Source organism: Anas acuta, chromosome 29 (assembly GCF_963932015.1).
Source record: "Anas acuta chromosome 29, bAnaAcu1.1, whole genome shotgun sequence".
NCBI classification, from domain to species: Eukaryota; Metazoa; Chordata; class Aves; order Anseriformes; family Anatidae; genus Anas; species Anas acuta.
Genome location: NC_089007.1, coordinates 1,731,122 through 1,749,292, shown reverse-complemented (window position 1 = coordinate 1,749,292; position 18,171 = coordinate 1,731,122). Strand labels below are relative to the sequence as shown.

The 18,171-nt window shown below is 62.4% G+C and overlaps 1 protein-coding gene across 6 annotated transcripts in view; it reads right to left on the bottom strand.

The window, feature by feature from the left end:
• Positions 1-222: 222 nt before the first annotated feature.
• The window catches only part of LRP1 (LDL receptor related protein 1), an 87,778-nt gene continuing 69,829 nt past the window's right edge, over positions 223-18,171 (bottom strand). For all 6 annotated transcript variants that reach the window (XM_068663510.1, XM_068663511.1, XM_068663514.1 and 3 more), the window contains 39 exons: positions 17,646-17,762; positions 17,290-17,418; positions 16,996-17,118; positions 16,549-16,689; positions 16,277-16,464; positions 15,844-16,027; positions 15,556-15,641; positions 15,090-15,209; positions 14,535-14,722; positions 14,112-14,317; positions 13,697-13,885; positions 13,305-13,453; positions 12,710-12,803; positions 12,169-12,285; positions 11,941-12,060; positions 11,262-11,384; positions 10,788-10,913; positions 10,431-10,547; positions 8,562-8,668; positions 8,190-8,322; positions 7,711-7,830; positions 7,166-7,288; positions 6,802-6,945; positions 6,583-6,717; positions 6,212-6,331; positions 5,681-5,952; positions 5,415-5,593; positions 5,064-5,170; positions 4,752-4,868; positions 4,295-4,471; positions 3,840-3,980; positions 3,578-3,751; positions 3,338-3,499; positions 2,953-3,127; positions 2,490-2,594; positions 2,167-2,231; positions 1,874-1,961; positions 1,565-1,709; positions 223-1,288 (listed from right to left, as the gene is read on the bottom strand). In XM_068663510.1, coding sequence (XP_068519611.1) covers positions 1,148-1,288; positions 1,565-1,709; positions 1,874-1,961; positions 2,167-2,231; positions 2,490-2,594; positions 2,953-3,127; positions 3,338-3,499; positions 3,578-3,751; positions 3,840-3,980; positions 4,295-4,471; positions 4,752-4,868; positions 5,064-5,170; positions 5,415-5,593; positions 5,681-5,952; positions 6,212-6,331; positions 6,583-6,717; positions 6,802-6,945; positions 7,166-7,288; positions 7,711-7,830; positions 8,190-8,322; positions 8,562-8,668; positions 10,431-10,547; positions 10,788-10,913; positions 11,262-11,384; positions 11,941-12,060; positions 12,169-12,285; positions 12,710-12,803; positions 13,305-13,453; positions 13,697-13,885; positions 14,112-14,317; positions 14,535-14,722; positions 15,090-15,209; positions 15,556-15,641; positions 15,844-16,027; positions 16,277-16,464; positions 16,549-16,689; positions 16,996-17,118; positions 17,290-17,418; positions 17,646-17,762 — 5,447 coding nt within the window. In that variant the 3' untranslated portion in view covers positions 223-1,147. The remainder of the gene's footprint in view (positions 1,289-1,564; positions 1,710-1,873; positions 1,962-2,166; positions 2,232-2,489; positions 2,595-2,952; positions 3,128-3,337; positions 3,500-3,577; positions 3,752-3,839; positions 3,981-4,294; positions 4,472-4,751; positions 4,869-5,063; positions 5,171-5,414; positions 5,594-5,680; positions 5,953-6,211; positions 6,332-6,582; positions 6,718-6,801; positions 6,946-7,165; positions 7,289-7,710; positions 7,831-8,189; positions 8,323-8,561; positions 8,669-10,430; positions 10,548-10,787; positions 10,914-11,261; positions 11,385-11,940; positions 12,061-12,168; positions 12,286-12,709; positions 12,804-13,304; positions 13,454-13,696; positions 13,886-14,111; positions 14,318-14,534; positions 14,723-15,089; positions 15,210-15,555; positions 15,642-15,843; positions 16,028-16,276; positions 16,465-16,548; positions 16,690-16,995; positions 17,119-17,289; positions 17,419-17,645; positions 17,763-18,171) is intronic.

The following is an 18,171-nucleotide window of genomic DNA, read 5'->3' as shown; positions in this document are numbered from 1 at the left end:
CCCCCAGCTTCGTTCCCGAGGGCGGCGGCGCCACCTGGCGGCAGGAGGGGGGCGCAGCGCCCCGCCGGGGGGCTCGGGGAGCTGGGACCCCCCCCCAGCAGCGGGGGGCACACACGAGCCCCCTTCCCTCCCTCCCCCCCCCCAGGCAGCCACAGCCCCGGCAGGATGCGCCCGCAGCCCCCCCTACCCCCCCCCCATTGCCACCAAGCAGGAGCCTGCGCGTCAGTTTTTACAAATTTTATTTATAACAATATCTGTTTTGTTTAGTTGTAAAGTAATCCAGCAAAAATTATTAAAACATTTCCCCCCAATAAAAGGATGGGGTCGCCCCCTGCCCTCCCCCCACATGCGTTTATTTATTTCTACTATAAAAGCTAGGTCATTTCCATGGTTTGTTTGTGTTTTTTTTTTTATGTTTTTGTTTTTTTTTTTTTTTTCTTTTTCCTGTTAAAAAATGTGCATGTCGGAGAGCAGGCGAGGTGGGGGGTGGTGCCAGAGCGAGGTGGGGGACCCTGCGCCGCAGCGGGGCTGGGGGGGCTTCGTCCCCGTCCCCCTGTAACAGTCGGGCAGAGCCAGAAGGGGCCGAGATGCTGGGGAGCAGCGGAGAGAAAGGGGGGAAAGGGGAGCAGCGTGGGGGGGGGGGCAAAGAGGGGGTCTCAGGGGGGGGCTGCGGGTGGGGGGGGGACTGGAGCCGAGAGCCGGGGTGGGCGCGGGCCCTGCTCTGCCCTCGCCGCCTGCGGCGGTTGCCCCATCCGCCGCCAGCCCTCGTGGCGGTGGCCCCGCGAGCTCGTCCTCGGCCGTCCTCGTCCCGGCACCTTGGTGCCAAGCCCGTGCGGGGAAGGGGTGGGGGGGGGGACACAGGGGGGTAGCGGGGGAAGGGAGGGGGGGGGGGCCCCCGATGTCGAGAAATTTCAACTAAACCAAAGCCGGATCTGGCAACGAAGAGGCGCTGAGGCCAGGTGCTGGGGAATATACAGGTAATAATACTGCTCACATAGAAAAGTAATAATCCTTCATTTGTACATTTATACAGTGGCTCTCGGCTCCCCCCCGCCCCCTGCCCGCCCTCCCCCCCCCCCCCCCCACATCCCCTCTGCCATGGGTGTCTGTGCCAGGCCAGCAGCGGCCCCTCGCCCCCGCGCCGTCCCTACGCCAGGGGGTCCGCCAGGTCATCGTCTGCGCCCCGCGACAGCAGCTCCCGCTTCTCGTCCGTGCTGGCCAGCGAGTTGCGGCTGTTGTGGGCACCCATGTACAGCGTGGCGTAGACGGGGTTGGTGAAGTTGGTGGGCTGCGGAGAGGAGGGGGGCGCAGGTCAGGAGGGGGCACAGACACCCCCTCCCCAGCACAGCTGGTCCCGGAGGGGACCCTCGCCCCAGGGTGCCAGGCACAACGGCCACGGTGCAAGCCTGAACTGGCAGCAGTGCTGTCAAGGCTGTGGCTGTCACCATCCGTCCCCAAACTGTCCCTGAGCCCCCCAACCTCCTCTGCACAGAGGGCAGCCCCCTCTCAGGCTGGCCTCGCCCACCCGAGGGCCCTCCTGAGCCACGCAGACCCTGCTCCGCACCTTGTCAGGGTCCAGGGCAAAGTCGGCGTCCAGCAGCTCCCCCACGTCGTCGTCGGGCTCCCCCTCGTACATCTTGTAGGTGGGGTTCCCGATCTCCACGTTCATGGCACCGTTCGTCATCCGCTGGTGCTGGAAGCCCTTGGCGCTGGGGAGGGCACAAAACACGGGGTCAGGGCGCAAGGTGCAGCAAAGGGGCCTAGATCCCCCCAGCAGCCCCCCCTGCTTGTTTGAACCACGCAGCCAAGGCGTTTTCAAGCCCGTCTCGGCCCAGTAACATTCCCCCAGGACCCCTGGAGTGCCCCCACTCACCCCTTAATCCTCCACTTGTACCAGACAAAAGCCACCACGGTGAGGAGGATCAGCAGCAGCAGGATGGGGATGATGATGGAGGCCGTTCCTGTGGGACAAGGGGTGCGGGTGCTGGTCAGGGTGTGTGGCAGCTGACACCGTCCCCATGGGTCAGAGCTGGAGCAGGAGCACCCCATCCCCACCCGGAGAATGGGGCTCAGGAGCACCCCCCAAGCTGGGAGGGGGGTACAGGCTTCTCTTCCCGACCCCCACCCTGGGGCTGAGCCTCCCAGGGCAGGGCGTGCTGTACGTACGGTTGCTCTGCTGCTCGCTGACGATGAAATCCTCGCAACGCGTCCCAGTCATCCCCACCGGGCACCTGAGAGCACGGGGAGAGCAGCGGGGTTAGCGGGGGGCAGGACATCATGCGGGGGGGTGGGGGGGAGAGGTAGGGCACAGACCTGTGGGTCAGGGGGTGGTTGGATGGAAAGGGGGGGGGGGGGCACAGATTGGGGTCTGTCAGTCATGTGCTCCCCGTGCTTAGGGGGCAAGAAAATAATCCTTTACCCTCCCTGGAGACCTTGGGGCCCACCCATAGCCCCCATAAGCACCGTGGCCAGCCCCCAGCTCTGCTTACAGGCACTCGGGCAGCTGCGTTTTGTCGCTGATGGAGCAGGTCCCGCCGTGCATGCAGTAGTCATCACAGGTCAGGCAGCTGGGAGCTATCTTGCCATCGGGGCAGCTGTGGGGCAGAGCGGATCAGGACGCAGGCACCCACGAGCTCCCCTCTGCCCTGCACCTGCCCCACAGTGCCCCGGACTCTGCTGGCTCATCCCACTGGCACCGCCCGGGGCCGTGCTGTGCCATGCCCGTGGCTGCTGGGTCACCAGGATGGGCCCGGGCAGACCCCTCCACCACTGCGTCCCATCACCCTGAGGGCTCCCACCGATCTGAGCTGCCCTTCAACAGCCAGACCCCAATTACTGAACCAGCACCTCGCAGCCTGGATGATCCGGCCACAGGATACAAGTTCCTTCTTGGGTCTCCGTGCCCACCCAACCCCTCTCCCTCCTTTTGAGTTCACCAGCCCTGGCACGTACATGCAGGACACTTCTCCGTTCTGCTTGTTGATGCTGCACTTGCCCTCCTGGCACCGGGAGCATTTGTTCTCCTGGCACTGGGCGCCCTCGAACTGCGGGGGGCAGCGGCACTGCTTGACGCCGCTGGCCGTCATCTGGCACACCCCCTCGTTCTCACAGTAGTCGAAGCACTGCCCTGCAGGGGATAGCAGGGCCAGGGTGGGTGGGGGGCAGCCCCACGCTGGCCCCCCTGAGACCGACCGCAAGGCTGCTCGCCACCCTGCTCACCCACAGAGCACCCCACCGCCCCGCAACCCCTGGAGAGCATCCCCCAGGAGAGCGGTGCCGCCCAGCGGTCCCCAATTCCCGGGTGCTGTCCCCAGCCGCCCTCGCGAGCAGCACTCACGGTACTGGCAGCGGTCCCCGATGAAGGAAGGAAGGCAGCGGCAGTTGGGCTGGTTGCCCTGGTTGACCGTGCAGCTGCCGTTGTTGAGGCAGTAGTCGGTGCACACTTGCTGGTTGCACCGGGGCCCCGTGAAGCCGGTGGGGCAGCGACAGGTTGGCATGCCTGAGAAAAGAGCTGTCAGGGTGCTGCTCCGCTGCCCCGTCCACCCAGGACCAGCCCGGCCCCCGCAGCAGCCCTCACCTGACGGGGAGGCAGCGCACATGCCCCCATTTTGGCAGTAATCCCAGCACTGGTTGATCTGGCACTTCTCGCCGTTGTAGCGCGGCTGGCACCGGCACTTGGCCTGCTTGCGGGCGTTGAGGAAGCAGCTGCCCCCGTTCAGGCACACCAGGTCGCAGGTGTCGGTGGTGGGCACTGGGGGCGAGGGGGGGAGGTGAGTGGGGCCGTGCCGTGCCGCCCTGGGGCAGCCCCCAGCCTCCTCCTGGCCCCTGGGACCACTCACCGACGGCGGAGGCGGTGGGCGAGGGGATGACCACGCAGGTGCCGTTGTCCAGGCGCTTGCCGTTGGGGCAGGTGCAGACGGGGCCGCTGGGGCTCAGCAGGCAGAGCCACTCGCACTTCTTACGGTCGCAAGGGTTGGTCACTGTGGGGAGGACAGAAGGGATGATGTGGGGTGAGGCACGGCAAGCTGCCCTGGCACCCTCCTGGCAAACAGCCCCAAAACAACCCCATCTCCCAGTGCCTTCAGGTCACCAACCGACAGCTTTCCAGTGCGCCTGGGTAGCCCCTGTCCCACGTGAATCCCCTGCTTTGCCAACCGAGGGGCCCCATTCTCCCACCCTGGCCATATAAACTGCTCAAGAAATGCTGAGTCCTCTGCCAGTGCTCCCCTCATCCTTTCTGTGCCAGAAGGGACACATCCTGCCCCAGACCAAGGGCCTCGGGCCCGACACGCACCCTCCGGCTGCTTGTACTGGTGGTAGAGCACAACATCGGTGGCATGATTGAGGCCCGACGTCAGGTTGGTGACAGACTTGTGCCCGAACTTGTGGATCTTGAAGATGCGGTTGTTGATGTAGGTGACACCATAGATGTAGTCCTCAAAGATGTCAATGCTGAAGGGATGGCTCAGCCCTGGGGAAGCGAAGAGAGGACACGAGCAGTCAGAGGTGGCTCAGGAGCTGACAGCACAGCTGGCCAGTCGCTGCCTTGGACAGGGATGATGGATTTTGGGCTAGGGCCTCCCACCCTGTACAAGGTGGGCTTGCTAGGGGATTGTCCTGCTCCCAAGCCAGGTCACAAGCCACGTCATGGGCCCCCAGGGAGCCTCGTGGGACCCCCAACCCAGGGACATCGACCTTGGCCAGATCAGCCTCTTCCCTGCTGCTCCAGGGGCTCTCGGGGCGCTGCTCACCTTTCTTGTTGTCAATGGCCACAACGGGGTCCGTGCCGTTGAGCCGGATGCTGCCGATGACGGAGAGCTTGGCGTCAGCCCAGTACAGCCGCTCGTTGTGGTAGTCCACAGCCAGGCCTGGTGCAAACACACCCCAGTGAGGGACAAGCCCGTAGCCCACCCAAAGCCCCTGCTGGCCAGCAGAGCCATCCGCCACCCTGCCATGCCTTCATGCCCTGTCCATGCCGGTCACAGGGCTCAGCTGTGTCCCCCTGCTGTATGCCAAGGCCTTCACCACCCCTTGTGCCCCTCCTGGCACCCATTTTTATTCACCTGTTGGCCACTGGATGTTGTCTTGCACCAGGGTCTCGCGCAGTGTCCCATCCATAGCGGCCGTCTCAATCTTGGGGTGATTGCCCCAGTCTGACCAGTACATGGTCCTGTGAAGGACACAGGCCGGTCATTCTCATTGGGGGAGTAAGGAGGGAAAGAGCAAAACAGTCCAACAGCCCATCAGAGAAACCCTCAGCCTTCTCCCAACGCCATCCTTGAGGGGCTAGCCGACTCCAGATACAACTCACGCTACCAGTGGGGCACAGGAAGCTTCTACCACGGAGGGCTTATTGGTAAGGGACTGGGGTGAGGACAGAGTAGAGAGGAAGTGAGAAAGGGCTGGAGTCTCACCCCCTAAGCGGGTCAACTACGATGGCGTGCGGCTCATCGATCATGCCTGAAATCAGCGTCTTGCGATTCTCGCCTTTCATCTGCGCCACTTCAATGACATCCCGCCCAGAGTCCGTCCAGTAGATGTTCCCAGCAACCCAGTCGATGGCGATACCCCGCGGCATCTTCAGCCCAGAGATCTGGGAAGGGCAGAAAGGAGGAAGGGGTCAGGGCCGGACCCCAGCAGCCTGGCCACGTGCCTCCTGCCACGCGGGGACAGAGCTCACGTTCAGGTGGGTGACGCCACCGTCGATCTGGCGCCGGTTGCGGTTGGAAGCGGTGGAGGCGGCAGAGGAGGCCGGCAGCTCGCAGTACGAGATCCTGCCCGTGTGCCAGTTGGTCCAGTAGATTTTGTTGCCCTTGACGTAGATGTCCATGGCATCGATGCGCACGTTCTCGTCACCCTGGAAGGCCGGCTCGTAGGCAGAGTTGGGGTTGAAGGGGTACATGCTCCGGATCTTGTTGTCATCCGCGATGTAGAGGATTTGGTGCTCTGAGCCTGCGGAGGAGGAGCTGTTAGTGCAGGACAGGGAGCCTGGGGCCAGCCCGGCTCTGTGGTGGGGCATGGGACTGGGTCTCTCAGCACCCCTTTGGGCAAAAACAGATGGACAGGAGACCCCTGAGAGGGCCAGGCTGAGCATCCCAGGAGGAAGGATGGGATGGATTCTCCCCAAGAGGCAGAGAATACAGGGGGAGAAGGAGAAGGAATGGAGGCTGGAAGACATAAAGATATGCTCAGGATTTGTGCAAGCCCCAACCTTCTGCCTTGCACATGTTGTCAGTCTTCATGAAGTTCTTGGCGCAGCTGCAGACATGGGAGCCTTTGGTGTTGTTGCAGAGCTGGGAGCAGGTCCCGAAGTGCAGGCACTCGTTGACATCTGGGCAGAGGGAAGATAGGAGTCATGGGGGGACAAGGAGGGTGTTTCCAAGCAAGGCCAGGTTCAGGCCCTCTCTGGGGGCTGTGCTGTGCTAGTAGGGCTCAGAGACCCCATCTCTCCCCCAGTGCCCCAAGGACACCGTTCGTGACACCCCCGCCACTCCAGGGATATAAAGGGGCATCTTAGGGGTGAAAGCCAGCCCTAAACCCAACAGCCAGACCTCAAGTGCTCCCCAGCAGTGGTGGAAGTACCTTGACAGGAATTCTTGTCTGGCACCTTCTGAAAGCCTCTGCGGCACGTGCAGTACGAGGTGGGCTGCGACTGGATGCACTGGGCCTCATCTCCACACATGGTGGTGTTGGTCATGCAGTCGTACGACTTGTGGTCTGCGGTGGGAGACGCGGTCAGCACCCACCACCCCACAGCTCCCCCCACATTCCCCCTCGGCACCCCCCCAGCCACCCACGCACCGTGGGAGCAGGACTTCTCATCAGAGCCATCTCCGCAGTCATCAAAGAAGTTGCAGCGGAGGTTGGCGCTGATGCACTTTTTGTTCTCACACAGGAACTCGTTCTTGTCCTGGCTGCAGCTCTTGGGCTTGGCCGTGGGGGACTCTGTGGGAGCACGGGCAGCAGCTGTGACGCTCTGCGGCCCTGGGCACCCGGCCCCACGGGTGCGATGGGGTGAGAGTGGCCGGGGCAGGGTCCCAGGGTACTAGCGCTCGCCTCCCGATTTTTGGAAGGAGGGGGGTGAAGCAAACTCTATCGCCTGGGTTGAAGCCAGGGCCCTGTGAGGCCCAGCCAAAGGACAGCAGCCAACCCAGTCCGCACTCACCACAGTCCTTCTCATCCGTGTTGTCTCCACAGTTGTCGATGCCGTCGCACTGTCGACCGATCCACAGACATACCCGGTCGTTCTTGCAGCGGAACGGTCTGTTGGGGGGACACTGGAATTTCACTGCACCAGCAAACAGAAACAAACGGTGACGGTGAAAGGAGACGCCATAGCCAGGCTGTCACACTTGTCACAAGCTGCCGCTCGGCCTCTGCCCGATCCCAGAGTGGCCTGTCCCACAGGTGCGAGCAGGCTCCAGAGACTAAAGCAAAGAGACTGAAGCAAAGACAACCATCCGTTGCCGGCCCGCGCCGCGGGAAGGCTCAGCCTCTCTGCCCTGTCCTCCCCCAGCCCCAGCTCTCTGCAAGGCAGCTCTGGAGCAGAGCCTCCCCCCAACCCTGTCCTCCTGGCACAGCTGGAGGTGCCAAGGAGAGGTGCCCAAGCCCCTCGGGGTGCCAGCTCCGGCAATGCCTCCCTTCACTGGCCGGCGGGTGCCAGGGCGACTGCACACCAGGAGCGGGGAAAGGCAAGGCAACGTCACTCACAGCACTCCTCGGGGTTTTCGTCTGAGTTATCCCCACAGTCGTCCTCCCCATCACACTTCCAGGCCAGGGGCTTGCACAGCGTGTTGTTGCACTGGAACTCGTCCAGGGGGCAGGTGCGAACTGCAGGACAGCACGGGGCAGGAAGGAAGCCACACATGAGCCAGCAGTGTCCGGGTGCTGCCCCTCCTGCTTCCAGCACAGCTGGGGACCCTGAGGGGGCTGCGTACATGTCTGACCCCCCCACCCCACTGGAACTGGGCTTATTGGTGCTAGCACCAGCACTGAGGGGAGATCTGGTGTTTGACAGGACCCTGCTGCAATGGCCAACCTGCACTGCTGCTGCCAACCCCACAGCCACAGCATGGGCAGACAGCAGCCCCGTTACAGGCCTTGCGACCACCCCACAGGGATACGGGGCACAGGGTGGGGGGCACGACCAGCAAAGGGGGCAGGAGGAGCGGCGCAGCACTACCCTTTACCTCCAGTGCCGCAGTCTTCCTCGTCAGTGCCGTCCATGCAGTCGGCGTCAGCATCACAGCGCCAGCGCATGGGGATGCAGTGCCCGTTCTTGCACTGGAACTGGTCGAACTCGCAGCGGGGCGTGCAGTCTTTCTGCAGCGGAAAGGTTGGGGACAGAGGTCAGCAGGGACAGCCCCCACCGTGGCAGGCTCCTGCCCCGTGGCTGCAGCCAGGAGCAGGCCCTCAGACGCCGGCTCTCCAGGTACTGGGGCTGCCTCGCAGCGTGAGGGGGACCAGTGGCAGAGGCAGATCCGGGGGATGTGGCCCCGCTCCCACATGCAGGCAGGGAGGTGGGGGTGCTGGCAGAGAGCCCCCCCGCCCCAGCACCGTACCTCATCGGAGCCATCCGCGCAGTCGTGGTCCCCGTCGCACTTCCACCTGCCTGCGATGCAGCGGCCGTTGGCACACGAGAACTCGCTCTCCGAGCAGGGCCGAGGTGCTGGGGGCAGACAAGAGGGGGGAGACCCCTGAGCACAGGCTGCGGGGTGGCAGGGCACCCTGGCTGACTGTCGGGGGGGGCACGGAACGTTAGGGAAGCTCTTTGGTGCCATGGCACTGGGGAGAGGGTGGGTGCGCAGTCGGTGGGCAGAGCCAAGACCCCTGCCCAGCTCCAGCCCAGGGCTCCCTGCAGGGAATGGGATCCACGGGGGGAACGCCACAGCCACACAGACCCGGTTGTGGCAGCTCCCTGCCGTGCCTGGTCCTCACACCGTTCCCCCCAGGGCGCTGCTGCAGGAGGGGACACAGTGGAGCCCTGGCCAGGCCTGGCAGAGCCCCCATGCCTGCGCGGCCACTTTGCAGGGCGGTGGGGACAGAGCCCCCCGCTGGGCCAGCAGCTGGCACCGAGCTGATCTGCAGGACCACAGCACAGTGCGGTGTCCTGCCAGGGATGGCTCTTGGGACCTGTCCCCTCCCCAGTGGTGCAGGACGTGTCAGGGCAAACATCCCAGCTGGCTGGGAGAGCAGAAGCCGATAGGAGTGGATTTAGGGGCAGGGGGTGTACAGGCAGAGTAGAGGGGGGCAGATGGGCACAGGTTTTGGGGCCAAGAACAAGCCATGCGTGGGTCCCAGTGGTGCCAGGGAGCAGGACTGGACCCATTCTGCCCACAGAACCAGTGGAGGGATGTGCTGGTGCTGATGCTCTGTAAATCCACCTGGATTGGTCCAGTCCCAACCCCTCTGCCCTCACCTGGAACTTACTGTCTTCATTTTATTTGAAAGAGGCTGCACATGGAATTAAAAGATTTTGGCAGGAACCTACCTCTGAGCGCCCCATAACGACAGTGTGAAAATGGAGAAAAACATAAGATGAAGTGAAATGGCACAAACTCAAAAACACGACATGAAAGCAACAAAAAAAGAAAAAAAAAATTTACACCCTAGAGGCTTCAGGGAGACAGGGGCATGTGGGTGGCCTGGGGTGGCAGAAGAGGGGGCTGGGTCTGCCAGGACCCCCGGGGCCATCTGCAGACCCCAGTGCTGTCCCACTGGGCTCTGGAGGGAAGGGATGGGGTCCCTGGTTGCCCGCAGCACCCCAAGGACTGTGTCACCCCCACAGACAGTCACGGTCCCCTGCTGCTCAACAGGACAGCGCTGGCACAGCTCAAAAAACAAGTGGCTGCTCATTAAGGGGCAGCTACAGCTTCTCCAAACCAGCTGTCTTCCTGCACCCCTAGACCAGGTTTGTGGTTTGGGTCCAGCTCATTCCAGACAGATCACATCTCCCCTCCAGAGGGCAGGGTGTTCACACACCCGTAGGCAAACCACCTCAATGGGCACTGCCTGCCAAGCTGGAGCCAAGGCACAAGGTGATGGCATAAAGCCGAGCTGCTCCACGGCCAGCCCTGCTCCACCACGGTGATGTCCAGCAGGCGAGCGTGACCGCACGATGGGCAGGACACTGCCACCCAAGAGGGTGCTGAGCTTCACCCCATGCCTTTCACCTGCTGCCACTTCTGGCCTCTCCCCAGTGTGGCCAGGAGCACCCGGGACCAAATTATCCAGACCTGTGGGGCCAGGAGGCTTCCAGCCAAGGGCAGAAGGCTGCTCCCAGGGCTCCCCAGGTACCAGCCCCCAGCCAGGCCATGGCTCCCTCCCCATGTGGCAGCTGGGTCACCAGCAGGTAGAGGGGCTGGGGGGACCTGCACTGCCCCCTCTGCACCGTGCTCCAGGGCTAGTGAAAGCTGGTGAGTGGCACGTACTGCAGCTCTCCTCATCCGAGTTGTCCCCGCAGTCGTTGTCATAGTCGCACTGCCAGCGCCCCGGCACACAGCGGTTGTTCTTGCAGCGGAACTGGTAGGGCTCACAGGTGCGTTCATCTGGGGGGGACAGGGACAGGCATCAGCATCACCCACGTGCACAAACGGGAGCAGGCGTGCCTGTTAGCAGGGCAGGCAGCGCTGCTCGCTGCTGGGCAGCTGCACCAGAAGCCTCCCTCCGACCCAGCCTCACCCACACAATTTAGGAAAATTAATAGATAAAATGTCCCCAACACCCAGGGCAATCAGGAATCAGGACACGAGGCACCCTAAGGGTTGGTCTCCCCGGCCCTTGCTCACCGCATTCCTCCTTAGGCTCATCGGACCCATCCCCGCAGTCATCCTCTCCGTCACACTTCCAGCGCGCTGGGATGCACCTGCCCGAGTCCTTGCACCGGAATTCATCCACACCACAAGTCATTTGTGCTGGGGGCAAAAACAAGATGACACGCATATGGGGAGGGGAGGTGGCATCGGCACTGCCCAGTCACATCTCCTTCCCGAATGCCTCGTCCCCGCAGCCCGGAGCTGCGCGCAGCACCCCTGCATGGTACCGACGGGGCAGGACGCCACCCGTTCGTGCAGTCCTCCGAGAGAAACATCTCGATGGGACAGATCCAGGCAGAGCCACATCACCCGCTGCCCACAGCACCTGCAGCTCTGCTGGGACTGAGCAGGGACCCAGCTCCCGCAGGCAGATGCACGCGGGCAACTGGCCACAGCGGAGCTCCTGGTGCCTGGAGCCACCCAGCCCTCTGCCCGCAGGCTGCTTACTGCAGTTGGCAGGTTCATCAGAGCCATCCACGCAGTCGTTGTCCCGGTCACACACCCAGACGCGGGGGATGCAGCGCTTGGTGATGGCACACTGGAACTGGTTGGGGGCACAGGTCACCTCCGCTGCAGGGGGAGAGGCAGAATCAGGAGAGGCAGCGGGCAGGCAGGGCTCTGCCAGCCACTACCCCACAAAATCCACCCCGCAGTGCAGAGAGGCACACAGATGCTCTAGGAATCAAAGCAAAGCACCCAGGCCTCCTTGGTGACCACGTGCACAGGAGGGATGGGGAAAAATGCCTTCTGATGGCCCCAAAGGGCTCCACTGCTCCTCGGGACACAGCAGCTGCACGGAGATAAAGCAGGGAAGCAACAAGATCCTTCGGCCGTGCAGAAGGCTCGGTGCAAAGCCATGGCAAACACTGAACTTGACACTCTGAGGGAGGTAAGGATTTGGTTTCTACCAGCAAATAGCAGCGTCAGTAGGGGCTGCAGGGTGACAGTAGTCAGAAACTCTAAGCAGAGCAGGGGAAGGACAAAGCTCCATGCCCAGGGGTAGGATCACCCAGAAAGCCACTCTGCTGGTAAAGACAATACCCCAAGACACAGATCTGATGCAGCACTCCTCCCCCCTGCCCCATGTAGGTTCCCCATCCTAAAGGCTAAACAGCTCCCCACTCACGGCAGTCCTTCTCGTCCTCGCCGTCACCACAGTTATCCTGACCGTTGCAGCGGAAAATGCCGGGGATGCAGCGGTTGGTGTTGGTGCATTTGAACTGGCTGGGCAGACACACGTGGATATCTGGGAAGAGAGGTCACACCGTCAGAAGCCGAGACAGCATCTCTGCTCTAATGGGGTGCCGCAGCCCTGCTGGGGTTTGAGGACCACGAGGTGGGGTGGGGAACCTACCACAGTTGGCCTCGTCCGAGTTGTCCTGGCAGTCGTTGTCTCCATCACAGATGAAGGCTGGGTTGGTGCAGATCCCAGTGGAGCACTGGAACTGCCCTGGTCTGCACTTGAACTCAGCTGTGGGGAGAGGAGGATGGGGTGAAACATCTCTGGGGAACATTTTCAGGGCAAACCTTAACCTCCCCCTCTTCCCCCTTTGGGTCCCTTTGCAGGAACTCAGCAACCAGCACGTGGAACGCTGGGCCCTGACGGCTGCGGAGCGAGCAGCAGCTGGCTGCTGCCTCCCATCGGGCTACACCTTGGGCAGGGAAAGTGAATTATTATGCTCCAGGCTCCATGAACAGGGTAACTTTCCCCTTCACCAGTGCCGTCCCTCAGCCAGGACAGCAGCAGGGTTTTCAAGGACCAGTTGTGGGAGCAGAGCCCGGCTGCTCTGGCTGGCACGGAGGTGCTGTGGGGCTGTTGGTGCCCTCAAAGGGGCAGGTAGCACAGCCAGGGAGCTGGGACGTGGTGGGCTGCCTGCAGTCCCCTCAGCACTCACGGCAGTCCTCAGGCTCATCCGAACGGTCCCCGCAGTCGTCCTCGGTGTCGCATTTCCACCAGAAAGGGATGCATTTGTCATTCTTGCAGACAAACTGCGAAAGAGGGACAAGTTTGTGAAAGCAGCTCAGATGGTGACCCCAGACGGGAATGGAGGCCCCAGGTGGCATTGACCCCAGGGCACCCCCTCTGCCAAGGGCCCTGACCTCTGTGCCATCCCTTCCCAGACACTCCTGTACCTCGGTGCCCCAACCTGTCCTAAGCCCTCCACCCCGAGTCCACCCTCCACAGCCTCTGGGGTTTGGGGAGGACAGCGGATGGGCAGCGTCCTTCCAGAGCTGCCTCCCTCCCCTCGGACACCCCAGGAGTTGCAGTCTGTATGTGCTGGGAAGTGCCACAGGAGGGAGGTGTTGCCCACGCCAGGAGATGACATGTGCAACGCCACCACCCGATGCACGGAGCCTGCACCAGCGCTCGCACAGAGCCGCAGCAGCTGCCACTGCTGGAGCAGGATTGAACCTCGCAAGAGCAATGTGTGTGCAAGCCCAGGCACACGCTTGCCATGGAGACATCTCCACAGGCAGGCTGGTTGTTACCTGGCTGGCTGTGCAGTTGGAGACGCAGGTCTTGCCATCGCTGCCCAAGTAGAAGTTGGTGGGACAAGCACATTTGTGCCCCCCGCCCGGCGAGAGGAGGCAGAGGTTGCTGCAGCCTGCATTGTTGGTCTTGCAGGGGTGGTTGGGAACTGGGGAGACGGCAGGGAAAGAACTGCAGGTCAGACCAAGGGGGAGGACCCGAATGGTGCACAACACCCCAGCTCTGAGCCCCTCCTCACCATGCACATCCCTTTTTTGCACCCCGTCTCCTAGCCTGACAGCCCCTGGTCTCCATTTGCACCCTGTGCCCTGCCCTGGCCCTCCTGCGCTGCTGCCCTGGGCTCCTCTGCAGAGCCAGGGCCCCCCCGCACCCCCTGATGCCTGCGGCTCACCGTCGGGCTGGCGGTACGGGTGGTAGATGTGGATGTCCATGGGGCGGTGCAGCGTGCTGATCAGCAGGGTCTTGTTGGCACCCGTAGTCTTGTGGGCTCGGTTGATGGACTTGGTCTCCCAATCAGTCCAGTAAATGAAATCCTCAAAGAGGGTGAGGGCGAAGATGTGCGGGATGTCCTGGCTCAGCACTGTAAGGGGGAGAGGGGGGGCTCAGCAAGGGGCTGCCCCCAGCCCTCCCACCGTGCCCGCAGCCCCACACAGCACAGCCTCTCCTGCTAGGGAGCAAACGCTTTCACTTGCTCAAATGCACGGAGGAGCTGCTGGAAGTGGGGACCCCAGCCCAAAATCCTGGCTCCACACCCCCAGGACCAATCCTAAGATCCCCCGAGGGACCGGAGGAGCCCCAGCTCTCACCCGTGTGCCTGTTGGAGCCGTCGAGGCTGGCGAACTCGATGTAGTCCTCCCGAGCATCAGCCCAATAGATCCGACTGTTGATGTAGTCGAGGGTGAGGCCGTTGGGCCACGTTATCTTGGTGTCAACAATGACGCTGCGGTTGGTGCCGTCCATGCCAATCTTCCCGATCAGGGAGTGGTCACCCCAGTCTGTCCAGTATAGGTAACTGGGAGGGAAAGAGAAGAGCAGAGCGAGGCTGAGTCCTGCACAAGCCAGAGCAGTGGTCACGCTCTGCCTGGCGCGTGGGCACGGGGGTGCTGGGGAGGGAGAAGCTGCCAGGTGTCCCAGAGGACAGGAGAGAAGGCCCTGGCCCCAGCAACAAGGTGGCAGAGAGGCCCCCAGCCCCAGCCCTAGGTAGAGGGGAAGGTCCCAGAGGCTCTCACCCATTCTGCACGTCCACCACCAGCGCCCGGGGCTCACGCAGGCCCGAGTTCACCAGCACCGTGCGGTAGGCGCCGTTGAGCTTGGACACTTCGATGGTGTCCCGACCTTTGTCACACCAGTACAGGTTGCCTCCCACCCAGTCCACTGCCAGCCCATCGGGGTTACTGAGGCCAGTGCGGTGAAGAACCTGTCGAGAGAAAATGGAGAAGTAGGGCCTGGACAGGCAGAACCAGGTCCTTCCCTGGGCCAGGAATGGCCACAACATCCCCATTCCCCCCAGCGCACAGCTCCTGCTCAGTTCCCTTTCCTCGCTCCTTTCTTCCCCAAACCCCTCCCTGCTCACTGCTTTGGGGCAGCACGGAGCCCATCTGATTGGGATGGTGCTGCAAAACATCCTGTGGAGGTCTTGTAAGAACATGTGTGAACCTTGTAGGAACCCGTGGTGACCCTATGACAGGGCTTGTGTCCCCTTCCCTGGTGACACTGCGGCCAACCTGGGCCCCTACAGGGAGCAGGGAGGGAGCCGCAGCCTGGGGGCTGCCTCTGTCCCCCACCTGAACGTTGCTGCCGTTGATGTGCATGCGTCGGATCATGCTGCCCTGCGTGGTGACGTCTGTCCAGTAGATCATCTGCTCCCGATAGTCAAAATCCAGAGCCACGGCGTTGTTCAGGCCCTGGGAGGGAGGGAGAAGCACTGAAACCATTCCACCTGCTAGCACAGGGTGTCAGGGGCTTTAGCGAGCCCCCAGCCACAGCTCCCAGTCCCTGAGCAAAGTTAAAAGCACCCACAGACTTGTGGAGACCCTGCCTTATAAAGGTCTGCTGCTGAAGAGCTGCTGTTTACACAGGACCCCGTGTATATTCACAGCAAGAGCCGTTGTTTATACAGGGCCCGTTATCAGTGCAGGAAGGCAAGAGCCCAGACTCGCGGGCTGGGAGGTTTTGTGTGTGCTGGACCCCCTCCAAGCCCCAGCTGCAGACCCCAGCCCCGCAGGCTGGTGCCCCCCTCCTGCTCCGCACCTGCTTGAGCAGCGTGTAGTTGGAGCCGTCCAGGTTGAGCTTCCGAAGGTAGTACCGGTTGGCAAAGATGAGGAAGGGCTCTTCATCTGCACGGGGGATCAGGAGATGCATCAGGGGTGAGCACAAGGGCAGGCACACGGAGCCGCTTCCCCCTGTGCCCTGCGTGTCCTGGCTCTCCTCCACGAGCCAGGTGCAGCTGCTTCACCTCCGGAGCACCGCGACCAACTCCAGCGCTCGCAGCATCCCGCTGCTGCCACAACAGCATCCCTGCCTCTAAACCCCGCTCACCTGTGACAGCTTTACAGCTGGTGGGGTTGTCAGGTTTGAGCTTGTAGCCCTCTATGCATAGGCACTTGAAGCTGCCCAGAGTGTTGATGCACTTCTGGCTGCAGGGGTAGGTGGTGGAGCACTCGTCGATGTCAATGCACGTCTTCCCGTCATCCTTCAGCCGGAACCCAGGACGGCATCTGCACTGCAGGAGGCAACCAGGAGCTGTTAGCCACAGCCAGGGCCTGCACGCTGGGAGGCGAGGAGCACCCCACGGGACAAACGGGCACAGGCACGGGCAGAACAGCACGCACAGACGCAAGCTGGAAGTGCCCACGTGCGCACTGCGGTGCAGGGCAGAAGCAACGCTCATGCTACAAGGGCCATGGAGGAGGCAGGGAGCACGGGAGCATCGCTCCAGCTCCAGCTGCCCAACCCAACTGCGGGCCCCTACCTTGTACCCGATCTTGAGGTCCTCACACTCCTGGGAACAGCCGCTCATCTTCTTGTTGAGGCACTCGTTGATGAAGCAGTTGAGCTCATCCGAGCCGTCCGCGCAGTCGTTGTTGTTGTCGCAAAGCAGCGCCTCTGGGATGCATTTCCCGTTCTTGCACAGGAAGAAGGAGTCGTTGCACTTGTTCTCTGCAGCGGGCAGAGAGGCAAAAGCAGTTGTAAGCACAAGAAGCTGGGCAGCCCCACTCCCCCAGCCCCGGCCCCTGCAGGTACCTGGGCTGCTGCAGCGTGGGTTCTTGGGTGCCTCATCCGAGTGGTCGTGGCAGTCGAACTCGCCATCGCACTCCCACTGGCTGTTGCTGAGGCAGCGGCCGTTGGCACAGCGAAACTCATGGGGGCCACAGGTCGGGTACTCTGCGGGTGACAGTGGGCTCAGGAGGTGCCCCCCCACCACACTGAGCCAGCCAGCAGCGAGCAGGGCGCTGCACAGCCGCAGCATGGGTGCCCAAACCCTCCTCAGCCCGCTTGGGGACAGGGGAGCAGCACTGGGACAAGGAGGAGGCCAAGCAGGTGACTTTGGACACCTCCAAAAAACATGCAGCACCAGGACGGGTGCATTGCAGGGCAGCTGGGGAGAAGGCAGTTCTCCTGTGGCTGTCCGGCACTGCATCTGCCCGCTCCCTCTGCTCACATCCCCCCACCCCACTCTGTGACACCTACCGCACTCTGGAGACTCATCCGAGCCATCGCCGCAGTCGTCATCGTGGTCGCAGACAAAGTGCTTGGGAATGCACTGGCGGTTCCCGCACATGAACTCCCGCTCATCACACGTGTTGTTGTACACTGCAACGAGGCACCGCTGTCAGCCCCTGCTCCCCACACCCCCTGCAGCCCTAGGGGCAGGCCATGCTGCTCCCTGAGCCCCAGGCGGTGGGGTTGAGCCCCCAAGGCAGTTGTGCTCCTCCCCAGCTCCATCCCTGGCCCCACCACGCACGCAGCCCTCTGAGGACTCACAGCAGCCAGCAGCGAGGGTCTCGTCAGCTCCATCTGCACAGTCCTTGTCTCCATCACAGAGCCAGCGCTCTGGCACGCAGACATAGCTGCCCGGGCACTGGAAGGATCCTGTGCTGCAGGTTGTCAGCCCTGGAGAAGGGACAAGTGGGAAGAAAGCTGCTGGAGGGCCTGCGCTCTTGGGCTATGTGCCCTCGTGTTCCAGGGTGCCCCAAAGCAGGGAATCCAGGAGAGCAGCGAGGATCATGGAGCGGGAGGGCAGGTGTGGGAGAAGAAACGGCAGAGGTGGGAGTGCTCAGGGACGGGGCAGCATCGTGGGCAGGGACTGGGAGGTCAGAGCAGGGGCTGGAGAGACTCACGGCAGCGGCTGTCCTCATCAGAGCCATCCCCACAGTCGTCTGCCCCATCACACACCCAGAGCTTGGAGATGCAGCGGTGGTTGTTGCATTCGAACTGCACGGGGTAGCAGAACTTGTCTGGGAGAGGAGAGGAGGGGCTCAGAGCTGGGGCAATGCAGCAGGATGGACACAGCAGCAGCACGTGGCCAGGCTGAGCCAGCTGGGTGCTAGAGCTGGTGCTGGCAATCCTGCTGCCCAGACCTGTCAGTGCCCCCACACCACGCTGGGGCAGGACTTTTGTGGGATTCCCTGCTCTGGAGCTGGAGGGGGGGGGTTCCCAGTTCCTGGGTATTGTTGGAGGTTTGTTTAGGGAGGTTGGAACAAAAAACATCACTCAAATGAGCTGTAACTGGGCACCCTTAAAGTCACTACGGATACATGCATCTGCTGAGCAAAGAAACATGCAAGGACATTTGTTTTGGTCACGGTTAAGTCTGTGCTTGTGGAATAAGACCACAAAGAGGAAGAATCTGGAATCTGGTTCTTG